Source organism: Orcinus orca, chromosome 11 (genome assembly GCF_937001465.1).
Source record: "Orcinus orca chromosome 11, mOrcOrc1.1, whole genome shotgun sequence".
Taxonomy (NCBI): Eukaryota; Metazoa; Chordata; class Mammalia; order Artiodactyla; family Delphinidae; genus Orcinus; species Orcinus orca.
The window spans coordinates 52,074,454-52,086,442 of NC_064569.1; the positions used below are offsets into that span (position 1 = coordinate 52,074,454).

General features: G+C 42.3%; 1 protein-coding gene across 1 annotated transcript in view; it reads left to right on the forward strand.

The window, feature by feature from the left end:
• MSRB3 (methionine sulfoxide reductase B3) overlaps positions 1-11,218 on the forward strand; it is a 165,092-nt gene extending 153,874 nt beyond the window's left edge. Inside the window, exon 6 of the mRNA XM_033440561.2 lies at positions 8,046-11,218. Within this exon, the coding sequence (XP_033296452.2) occupies positions 8,046-8,210 (165 nt within the window). The 3' untranslated portion in view covers positions 8,211-11,218. The remainder of the gene's footprint in view (positions 1-8,045) is intronic.
• Positions 11,219-11,989: the final 771 nt, after the last annotated feature.

Sequence of the window (11,989 nt, forward strand, 5' to 3'; positions counted from 1 at the left end):
TTCTGTGCACTCATTGTTCAGTTATAATACCTCTAATGGTAATGATCCCAAGATGGTCAACAAAGACCCCAGAAACAGCTCTCCTTGGGTGGATGTGAGGAGGGAGGTTGGAGAGCGGCAGAAGGAAGAGGAAGTTCAGTGGTGGGCTGTATGGGAGCAGAGAGGGAATGTGTGTTAAGGTAATTCCTTCTCTACTTCTCCTAGGAATAGGCCTATCCTCATTTACAAGGATGTTCTAGTTAGTTCCTTCCACCCTGCTCTGACTGAATCAGTGCTGGATCTAAGGGGGAAAATGAACGTGTGTTGAGCAGAAGGCAAAAATATAGTTAATCTGTCATCCCAATCAAGAAATTTGAACTTTTGGGGGTTTTGTGCTTAAGCCCAGAGACATAGCCAGCACCTTCTAGTTCTAGAGCAGCTGCACATTAGATAGTCTCTTCTAGTTCTCTAGAACTAGGGCAACTGCACATTTTATTCTAGAGTAGGTAGTCCTGCCCTAATTTGCTTTAAATAAGTGAAATATAAAGTCTGAGTATTGTGGCACTGGAACTCATTGATACTACAGAGTGTTTTGTTGGGGGCTGTCTCTTGTACAGTACCTATCAGAGGCAGAGGGGGCACAATCAGGCAGCTGTGATAGCAAAGGGATTGCCACGTGGGCCTCCCTCAGCGTTCTTCCGCCTGACCGTTAACCCCCTTCATCAGGCACATGAGTTTTAGGGAGTAGGTAGCATATTTACTACCAAGTAGGGAAGGAGATTGGTTTGAACCTAACCACCTGATGAATTCCTGTTTTATTTTTTTAAAATAAGGTTGGCAAGCTAACTGTCTTCTGAGTATGAGGACCGCTCTCTCCCTTGAAAAGCAGGCTTTATATTTTATCCAAGTCACATTTTCAGTTCACTCTTGCTTCTCAGATCTGAGTCTGAGCAAGATGGTGGTACTTTTTGATCCTGGGTCTCACCCCCAGAGATTCTAATTTAATTGGTTTGGGTGAGGCCTGAACGTCAACATTCTTAAAAACTCCCCTGGTAAATGTTCACAATAACCTTATGACTAGATAATGTTATTCTCTCTCATTTTACACTTGAGAAAACGGAGGCACAAGGAGTGCAATTACACTTGTGTAGATATTCATAGATTGATCTGAGACTTGAATTTGGGCAGTTAGCTCCAGAGCTCTTTTCGGTGCTCAGGTGGATAAATAAGTAGATAGAGGGGAGGGAGGTAGGTAGATAGATAGATAGATAGATAGATAGATAGATAGATAGATACATGTACCACAAAGAGTCATATTGAAATAAGAAAAAAAAAAAAAAAACCCAAATCCTCTGATCCCTCAGCAGTTAAATTCAATTCAGTTTTGGATTCAACTGAATTTTTATTGATTTTTCTTATAACTGCCACAGAAGCAAATTGTGAATATCTACCCAGGAGTCTAAAATACTTGACAAAAAAGTGAGGTTGGATGGTACACAGTAATTTGTAACTTAGGTACATAGTACTTAGTAAACCTCTCTTAAGGCTAATGGTTGTTTTTTTCTTTCTTTGTTTAACCTGCCTTAAGGGCTGTAATATGACTGCTACTTTCCTCTTCACTCAGAACCCACTTTCAAACATTGAGTTCTATGAAAATCAGATAAAAAAGGGACAGAAAAGGTGGGGCATAAGATAATACCTTTCATTCAGGCCCTACTCTGATGTCTTTGTGACTAATTGTTATAATTCACAGTTAGAATATACTTCCTCCTTTCTCTGTGCCAGCCACTGAGGTAACACCAGTAGGAGTCAAGACAAGACCATTAGGAAGATGTCCTACAGTGACCAGAGGAATGAAACCCACAGACTGTGCCCAAATTAGGCAACACTCATAGCAGATACCAAGCTAACCCAAGCATAGCTCTCAGCCCTTTGGTTAAAGGCCTAGGTGACTGTTAACTATTCTTTGGTCCTTTCCTAACAGTTGCGTGAAGAACTAACACTGACTGACCTACTCCATTTCAGCTTCTTTTTCCACCACTTTTATTTCTCACATTAGAAAGTGACCCTTTCTTAAATAAAACTCTTAAATTTAAAGAGAAGAGGGAGGGATATTTGTTCCACTTCTTTCTTAAATTTAAAGAGAAGAGAGAGGGAAATTTGTTCCATGAACGCATGTGTAAACAGGCATGCTTTGAGAAGTAAGTACCACGTGGAAAATAATTGGGTTCCAGCCCCAAAGAATATGTTTGCTGGACTCTTTCCTGTGTGGACAGAGTGGACATGTCTGCCCCACAGTGCACTAAGAGCTCACTAAGCTAAAGTGTTCTGGGTGTCTTTCCTTTCAGTTTCTTTGTCTTCTAATTTGTGTTTGACACAGACATTTATTTTCCTCTTGTATTATATTTTTCTTTAGTTTTCTCTTGTCCATTTTCTCATTCATCCTTTTTATCTTGACTCGAGGGAAAAAAACTGATTTAATGGTTTCCATACTAGAGTAACCACTTGTATCTTATTTCCTAGTTTCTCACCCTTAACAGTATTTTTCATTATCAGTTTATCTTCTTTTACCTTCTATTCTTTCAGTTTAGGAAGTCTCTTCTCCTACATGCAACTTCTCCCATCTTTTTTTTTTTTTTCTTTTCTTTTAAACTTTTGGATGGTGACATGGTACGGCAAAATTGTCTGGTTTGCTTCTCCTCTTTCTAAAATTCTTGTTGTATTTTGAATTCACATGGTTTGTCCTTTTTCTGGACTGCATTGCATGAAAGGGGATTGTGTTATAAAGAATCCATTAGATGTTTTCAGTATCTTAGAGACATTCTCAGTTGGACATGGTATGTGGAATGCTTCTTTCTTATGGTAAAGATGGAGCATCTAAACACGTAGACCCTTTTACTGCCAACTTACACAAATAAACTGAGCTTCTGTGGATGGAACCAGTAGACTCAACCTGCTTGCCTGGCAATATGGCGATTTTTTTTTTCTGGTGTATGGGTCTCTAATTCTTGCCTTAGTACTTAGGATTCCTCTCCTTCTCCTTCTCCCCTCCCCCATCCTCCCTTCTCCTCCTCCCCTGCCTCTTCTTCTTCATTGTGATGTGGATCACACCATGCAGTGAATTAGGCCTCACGTTTGGGCAAGAATTATAAACACATTGGGAGCCGTACCTACCACCTCATTATACTACACTGTAGTTTTTCCATGTGTCCAGTGACTTCTTCTTCCTTTTTTTTTTTTTTTTAAATTTTTTAAATTTATCTTTGGCTGAGTTGGGTCTTCGTTGCTGCGCACGGGCTTTCTCTAGTTGCGGGAATGGGGGCTACTCTTCGTTGTGGTGCGCAGGCTTCTCATTGCAGTGGCTCTCCACTTTGGTGGGCGTATGTATCTTCCCCCTGGCTGTAGCAATTTCCTAACAATTTCCAGTTATAAAGAATTTTTCTTAATTTCATTTAATTCACATTTTTAGTTAGCGATAAAATATATTGCTTCTATTCCACTTTCACTGACTACTATGAGTAATTGCTTGACAGCTTCTTCCTAAGCCTCCAACCCCAGCCTGTTAGGCAACACTGTCAGGAATTTAAATTCAGTGCAAAGAGGTAAGATTTGCATGGTTTAAGCTGTAGTTCAGTGAAGTAAGTCTCTCCTGGAAATAATTGGGGGATTCTTCCTTCTTTAGATCAAAATTCTACATCTGCAGCAAACGGGAGACCAATAAATCACTTAACTTTTTGTAATAATCTTTGAGGAAGAACCCTGAGTTTACCCAAGTTGGACTCTATTTATGACTGCAGCTATTACTGCTTGAATCTATGGTAGAGTCCCTTAAGTTTGTTTTAGATCCTTATTAATTTGTTCTAAGTCAGCCAAATCAACAGAAAGGTAAACATCCACCAATACAAAGTATTTTTCAAGAGTTAAGCAATTTTTGGGCTTCCCTGGTGGCGGAGTGGTTAAGAATCCGCCTGCCAGTGCAGCGGACACTGGTTTGAGCCCTGGTCCAGGAAGATCCTACATGCCGTGGAGCAACTAAGCCCGTGTGCCACAACTACTGAAGCTTGCATGCCTAGAACCTGTGCTCCACAACAAGAGAAGCCACTGAATAAGAAACCTGCTCACTGCAACGAAGAGTAGCCCCTGCTCACCACAAATAGAGAAAGCTGCGCGCAGCAACAAAGACCCAATGCAGCCCAAAATAAATAATAAATAAAATTAAAAAAAGAGTTAAGCAGTTTTTGGTAAAACCCCAAACCTTATTAATCTTTTGCAGATGACAACTCATATATTGCTGATGATTAAAGACACCCATGTGTTACAATAGGATTTCAGACTCACAGCCCCTCTTTTTCTTGATCTTTCAGTAAAATCATAATGCTAAACTGGTGACTTCACAATCATTTCCTTGGCAGAAGATTAATATCACAAGCACAGAGGGAAAGAGCCCTACTTACACACAAGTGTCTTTGATAACGATGGGAGAAAACAGGATACTATTGGCAAAGTAAATTGCTTTCCTTCTTAAAACTCTTTTCTCCTTCCCATCCTGCCCCATGTGCCCAAGTGTAAAAGCCCTGCTTTGAAACTGCTTCATCTTGTAGATCAAACACTTAAGAGAAAATGATAATAATAAAACCCCAAACATCCTAGGAATAGCTGGGAGAAAACCTTCCAGGACAGTTGGAAATATATCAGTGCAGAAATATGTAACTGTGTTGAATGCACTATTTGTGTTTCTCATGCACACAATTAAGAATTGCAGTCAGATTTTAAGGAATTATGTTAAATTTGATGCTCAATCACTTTTCTTTTTTTTGAGGGGGGTCCTTTCCCTTGGTTCTCTACAGGTTCTTTAGTTGCCAGTTTTTCTGAGTGAGAGGCTTAGGTGATAAAGGATTCCCGTGGGAATTTAAATTATTTCTTTTGAACAATGCTTATCTCATGCTTCCTCAGAATAAGAGCTGGAAGATTCAGTCATAGTTTGTATTTTACCTGTAAAAGAAAGAAATACATAACCATTTTAAAACAACTTTCAAAATGCACACCAAAGATCATACCCGGAAATAAATCATTAACAGCAGGTTTCAGAGATTTCTTCATTGGGCAGCCAGTTTGTTTCAGTTACAACCAGGTGTGCTGAGGGATCCCAGCACACTGCCAGCTGGCTGGGGCCGGGACGCGGAGCTCCCAGGTGGCTAAAGAAACAGTGCATCTGTGACAACTTTCGTTCATCACCGTAGCCTTCCACCAGGGTTACAAGCTGGAAAGAATGGGCTCCATGGGTGTTCCCCTCAGGGAGGAGCCTTCAGGGCTTGTGCACTTTTAAAAGAAACCAGGTACTGGTCTTTTTTGGGAGGCTAGCTGCTCCTGGGAGGAAGCAGAAATGGTACTGTGTGGTTAGGCTTCCTTCAGACAAACGGCCTTACAACTTTGCAGGCAACCGGATGGGCATGTATGTGGTGGCACAGATCTGAATGAACACCTTGCTCCTCCCTCAGTTATGTGAGCCTGGAGTGAATCATCCAGAACACCTTGTGCAAGCATGATGAAGCTATCACTATTGTTTTTAGGGGATCATTACCATTTCTGAGGGTTTCCCTACCCCATCACGAACCCAGATACTTATTTACCAATGATCTTCGTTGCCTTTTCCCCACTATAATTCTTCTTCCTCATCCCGCTCCCTTTTTCTGTTGCCTGGGTCTAGAATCTGTGTTTTTCTTATTGAAATGACTTGTTTCATTGATTCAAATGAAACTGCAGGCCGATAACCAACTCAGTCCAACAGATTAAATTACTCTAATTTGGATTTTTTTTTTAATGATTTGGGAAATGAATGATTTGGGAAATACATACTACAAAATGGCTTCAAGTATACCATTGCTATGCTTTATCTTTGTAGTAAGGTAAAGAGAACTGTTTTCTAAATATGCTCAAGATGATTAATAAAGGCAATATCATTTATTTTTGCCCAGATAGCTGTATTCTCTCATTAAAAAAAAAGAAAAACCAAAAAAACTATCTGAGGCTTTTATGTGAAAACGCCACCTCTCAGATGCCAGGTGATTGAAGAGCCGGAGCTGCACATGAGATCAATAATTGTGCACACGTGCTGGTCACCGAGAGCACCAGTTCCTGTCGGCCTGCACGCTGACTCTTTTGGCAGGCAGAAGTAGGTGCTTTCCTGTGTCCACTGGGTAAGCATGTGTATTTTTACTGGTGCATCTTAGCTGCTGATGCCTGAAAATTTGGTCTCCATTGTTTATAGAAAGGGAAAGCAATCTGAGCTGTCAGCCTTGATATTACCTAAACCTGCATAAAATGTGGTAGAATAATGCAAGGTTTGTTTTTTAGGCCTGTTTCATATTTTCCAGGCAACAGATCAAATCAGTTCAGGGTTCATTTTTAGTTCTTTAATAAGCTGACACAGTATGTTGGCAGTAAAATAAGAATGCACTTTTCCCGTGGAAGTGCCCTCTAGTTGAAGCTGCTATTTGTGCTATTCGTTAATAACTAGAGGACCCTCGAAAATTGAATTTAGTACTTTCTATGGGGAAACTGAGATTCTGGTTCTTTCCACTGTAATGAGCACCATCCCTCACTTCTCTCTCATCGTCTCCTATTTTCCTTCCTTGCAATGTATAAGTGTTTTATACACCAAACGAGCTCAGTGAGAAGAATTGATGAACCATCTGTATGTCTCTTCCCTCACGTTCTTGCCTAAGTCTTGACTCCTCCATCTGCTTGAGATGCTCTCCCCTGGACATCCGCTCCTTCACTTCCTCCAGGTTCTTATCCCAAAGCCAGCCCGGAAAAACCACCCCTGGCCACCTTACCTAAAATGTCAGCCCCCAGCCTGTGTCACTTTCTGGTTTTCCTTTTCGTTTTTGTTTTGCTCCTTAGCATTTACTTCCACCTACTGTGCTTTACGGTCCCTAACTTCCTTTGTATTTTCCGTCTCCCCCACTGGAACGTAAGCTCCATGAGGCTACTGCCTGTACCTCCAGAGTCTGGGACAGTGCCTGGCATGTAGCAGGCGCTCCATAAATATTTGTGAAATGAACGAACGGGGGTCATTTGCCCCAGGCTTTGGTTTCTTTGTTACGCGACGAACGATGTGTTTTTGCAGCCTGTTTGAATGTGGAGCACTAACGTCCCCATACCCTTCAGCCCTGTCCCTGCTGAGGAGGGTGGGGGACAGGTAAGTGTGGCCTGTGCTCTTATCTCCTGGAGCCGAATCCAGCAGCAGACTAGTTAGTGCGGGCTCTGTTCAGTGAGCCAGGCTTTTTGGAGACACTTTCTCTGGGCTGGATTTCTCTTAACACCGTCATAACCAACCATCCCTCCTTCTGCCTCTGTCTGGACTCTCTGCCTCTCCTCCTTCCCCAGCTTTTTGGATAGTCAGTAGCATGGAATGAGCTCGACAGCTTATTCCTTCTCCACATGACCCAGTTTGTGCAGGTAAGGCAGACCGCATGGCACTCCACCTGTTGGAGGCCAGAAAAACCAATTGCGTGGACTAGTGACGTTTCCATTTTACCCCACTGCAGTCTTGGTGACCGTGACATAAATCTGTTGAGTCTTGCTATTGCTTTGCTGGGTTCCAAGAACATCCAATGCTCGTCTGATGTTAAGTTTTACTGCCCATGAAAGCAAACGTCACCTCCGTCATGGCCAGTTAAACAGTATCTTTTACAGTGGACTTCTGCATATCTGAAAGCCACCCATCCAAAGCCAAAAGCAGTGCCAGAGGTCCAGATCAAGGGTCAACTCAATTCATAAAACTACTGCAGTCATTTTTCAGCTGGCTGAGTGGCTTCACAGATCAGAAGATACAGTGGCTCCTAAATGGTTTCTGATATGCACAATTCCAGTGCTTTTTATTCTCAGCATGTGGTGCAAAACCTGCCAGAAACCATCTTTGCAGCTATTGACAGGCAGGTTAGAAATCATCCATGATGGCTTCCATCATTTCTCTCTAGGCCGGTCATCCATTTAAACTGCTGTTCCCCTCAAAGCCGGCTTTGTAGATGCTGTTGACTTAACATTTTGCCCTTCTCTTGCAGTGCGGTGCTCACCTCGGGCACATTTTTGACGACGGACCTCGTCCAACTGGCAAAAGATACTGCATAAACTCTGCGTCCTTGTCTTTCACACCTGCAGAGATCAGCGACGCCAGTGGGGACAGCGCAGGGGGCAGCCCGGCCCAGGGCGACAAGACAGAGCTGTAGAGGAGTTGATGGAAACAAGTGTACTTAATGCACAGCTTATTAAAACTAATTCGAGAGCGTCTATCTCAGATATATTTTTTCAAAAATAGAAGAGCAGTTTTATGCTATTGATATTTTTCTTCCTTTGCTTAAACAGAGGCCCTGGCCATCAATGCATTTTGCTATTGACTAGATCGGGAACTGTTTGTAACTTTAGTGAACCTCAGAGGTAGCTTTGTGAAACTTCTTCACGAGCCACTTACATAGCTTTCGGCATTACTTTCTTCGCCTACATAGCTTCTTTCGATTTTTTTTTCTCCTTGCTTAATAGGCAGAAGGTGCTTGGTCTTCAGACATGAAAATCAAGATCTCCTCTGCAGTGCGGAGACCAGGGCTCGGTGGGGCAGGGTGTTGAGACCTGCGAGACACACGGCCTGGAGGCATGTGTGCAGATCCACCTAAGATAAGGGTGGAGCGATGTCTTGTGAGACTTCTCAGCTTTGTGGCAAGTTTGGGCTGAGGTCCTTTATTCTCCCGAAAAGGGTGTGAATGTCTAAAGTCTTTCCTTATGTTAAATTGTTGCCAGATCTGAGGGGCACACTGAGTGTTGTGGCAGAGAAGCAAACGTTACCTCATGGTTAGGCCTTTATTTTATTTTTATTTTTTGTCGAAAACATTGGAATGTAAGATAACCGTAAAATGTTGATCCCTGTTTTGTCCAAAATTCACAAAGAAGAGCACCTGCCATTGCCTTCTGTAAGTCTGTCCCTCCACACCTCATACCAGCTGTGGCTGGAAGGGCATTTTGGTGAATTCCCTGCGTAAAGTAAAATACTGGGGACAGCACACTTCATCAAGGCAGCAGAAGTAAGAGAGAGCAGAGAAGGTTGAGGAGGAAGCCTGGGTACTAGATGTCCAGTGCTCTGAAGAGCAAGTAAGGAACGGAGCCCAGAGGGGAGGGCGGGGGACCTGTGCACAGGGCAAGGTGACCTCTGGAAGGACATTGGGGCTTAAAATAGAAACAGCCAGGAGCTCACATCCCACCCTTGACACTAATCTGCTGTGTGACGAGGGACAAGCTGTCTAGCCTCTCCATGCCTATTCTTTATGTATAAACACGACTTAGAATATTTGCAAAATAATTGACACTCTCAGGGGAAAATTACTATATTGCTATACAATGAAGATCAGTGTTGTAAAATTAAACTGATCTGGTTCTAATTGCCTCAAAGGCCGAAGCCCAGGCATTTGAAATGGAAAGAAGCAGAGAGGAGGGTGACTTAGCTGATTGGTATGGAAACAGTTGGGCCAAGAGCCAGAAATTTTTCTCTGTAACAGTATGGCTGGTTTTACTCTAAGAAGCTCCGCTCAGTTGCCGTATAACATTTAGTCTGGTGGGATGGACGTCCCACCATCCATACGGTGGGATCGTGCACCGTAAGGTTTCTACAGCTCTGAGCAGTGGTGATATAGATGGGTATTGCGGCCACCAGGCGTGAGAGTATGGTTTACGACTGATATATATTGTGTTTGTAGCCTTGAATGCTAATCCTGAAGTGTAATTTTTAAAAAATAATTTTTTTGTAAATCTTCGATAGCTTGTGAATACTGACATCTTTCCTTATAAGCACCAAGACCAAAATAAGAAAGAGGAACACCTGACAATCTTAAAGAAATAATGAGAAACTAAAATGAAAAGTTGTGATCAATCGATGTCAGCGTGGTCACGTCCACATCCTTCTGTGTCTCTCAAAACACCTCCTGGTGAGGCTCGTCATTGTCATGCGGGCCACAACTTTGAGATTCCAGAGGCACTATGCTCTTCTTCCCTCGGCTCCCAGATGTGTCACCTCAGGCCCTGGGGTCACTCTGGAATTCGCAAGTGTCACTCCCTTCTAGAAGTGAGACGTTGAATTTAAGACCCTTGCAGCCTCGGTGTCCAGACTATCCTAGAAGTCTTTCCCAACCTCACCAAAGGAGTCCCAACATTTCCCAGCGACCCAAGGACCCCTAAAGAAGTGGGTCTCCCAGGACATTCCTGTCCCAGTGTGCGGTCCATCCTCTGGGGGCTCACGTGGCTCCTGCTCTAGGCGGTGGCCTGCTGCGGGGTCTGCTGGACACGAGCTACAGTGTTGGGGTAGACAAGGAAGATAAACGGGGGCTTCTCCCTCTCCCCAGAGACTCTGGATTCTCACTGTTCCTCCAGTTTTATTGTGGGGCTTAACATTCCCCTCAAAAAGCTCCTCTTCTAATGCTTAGTCTTCGTTCAAGGAAAGCCAGTTTTTCTTCTACCACATTTTCCAGCATCAACTTTAAGAAAAATGCAACATCCATGGCAGAAAGCAAGTGGGTGTATGCATCATGTGGTTGAATTTCAGATTGCTTTTAAGTGGTATCGAATTTCAGTATATTTCTGTCTTATGTTAAAGAAATATATTACTAAAACGTAAGTGAGCAATAATGTTAGCTGTCGAGCACTAGATTTATTTTTGCAGGATATGGAGTGCAATGAACTGAGTCAATATGGCGAGGTGTATGTGATCTGTGGGAGTTATGCCATTTAACATGGGAAACGCATGGGACTTTCCCTCTCTGCACTCCAGCCCTCACTGTGCCGTTAGGAGACGCAGGTTTCTTTGCTGGTGTGTAAAAAAGTACGTCCGTACACTCATGTGGAATGGATCTGAAGAAAGCAACAGTACATATTGTATTAGAGAACATTTCTATGTGTTTAAACTTTTCACTTTATAGATGAATTTAAACTCTTAATGTAAATGACATAGTGATTTGAAAGTCTCTCCATGTTAATTGAATTGAAAATGCCTTGCTTTAAATATGGAATATGATGAAAGGGATTAGCATTTGTTCTAAAGGTCAAATACTACTTTTGCCTTAGATAGCTTTGTAAGAATTTTTCTCCAAGCAATTCAAAACTTTTGAAAAATGACATGGAATTTTCACTATAAACCCTTTTCCTATGTCTATTGTATACAGAAATTATGTAATAAAATCTCTTTATAAAAATGTTTTCCTGACTCCTAAAGACTTCTCTTATTTTTAGCACAGATACAGAGACCATCCACTGGAGTTTGCCATAGGCTGCTCTGTTTACCTCCCTACCCAGCTGACGTGTCTGTAGTTTGTACAGAGGGCCTTTTATCTGGTGTGGACTTTATAAGCTGGAACTCTGACAGTGGGTCTAGTCCGACTCCATACCCCAGGCCCCAGGAGAGGCCTCCTGGGATATGAAAGGTTGGAGGGAAGGGAAACATTTACGGAATTACTCTACTTTCACCTCATCTCAGCAGAATCTTCAGCAGCTTGTGTATGTTTTTGTGCTTAAGACATGGACTTTGGCAAGTTGCATCATGATAACGCTATAGGTGAAAATGCAGGAATGATACCATGCTGATGCCTAGGCTTCTGTTAAATGATTTGACAGGAGACATACTGTTGTCAAGGACTCGTCTCTAGGGAAACACGTTATGGGTTCGCCATTGCTCACAGATGATTCACCTTTAAATATCTCTAACAGAAGAGTTTCGGTATAGTATTATTTGTTATTGAAATTTTTTAGTTTAATTTTTTGGTTCATTTTGTTGATTTGTTTACTTTGGGAGGAGAAATGAGGTGATGAGGACTTTTGTTTTTCAGCCACTTCTTTAAGTCATATTCCTGAGATCCTAAAATTCACAGGCCAGCAATTTCATGTAGTGTACCTTAGAACAGTGCTTCTCAAAGTGTGGTCCCCAGACGGCGGCATCAGCATCACCTGCAAACTTGCTACAAATATAAGTTTT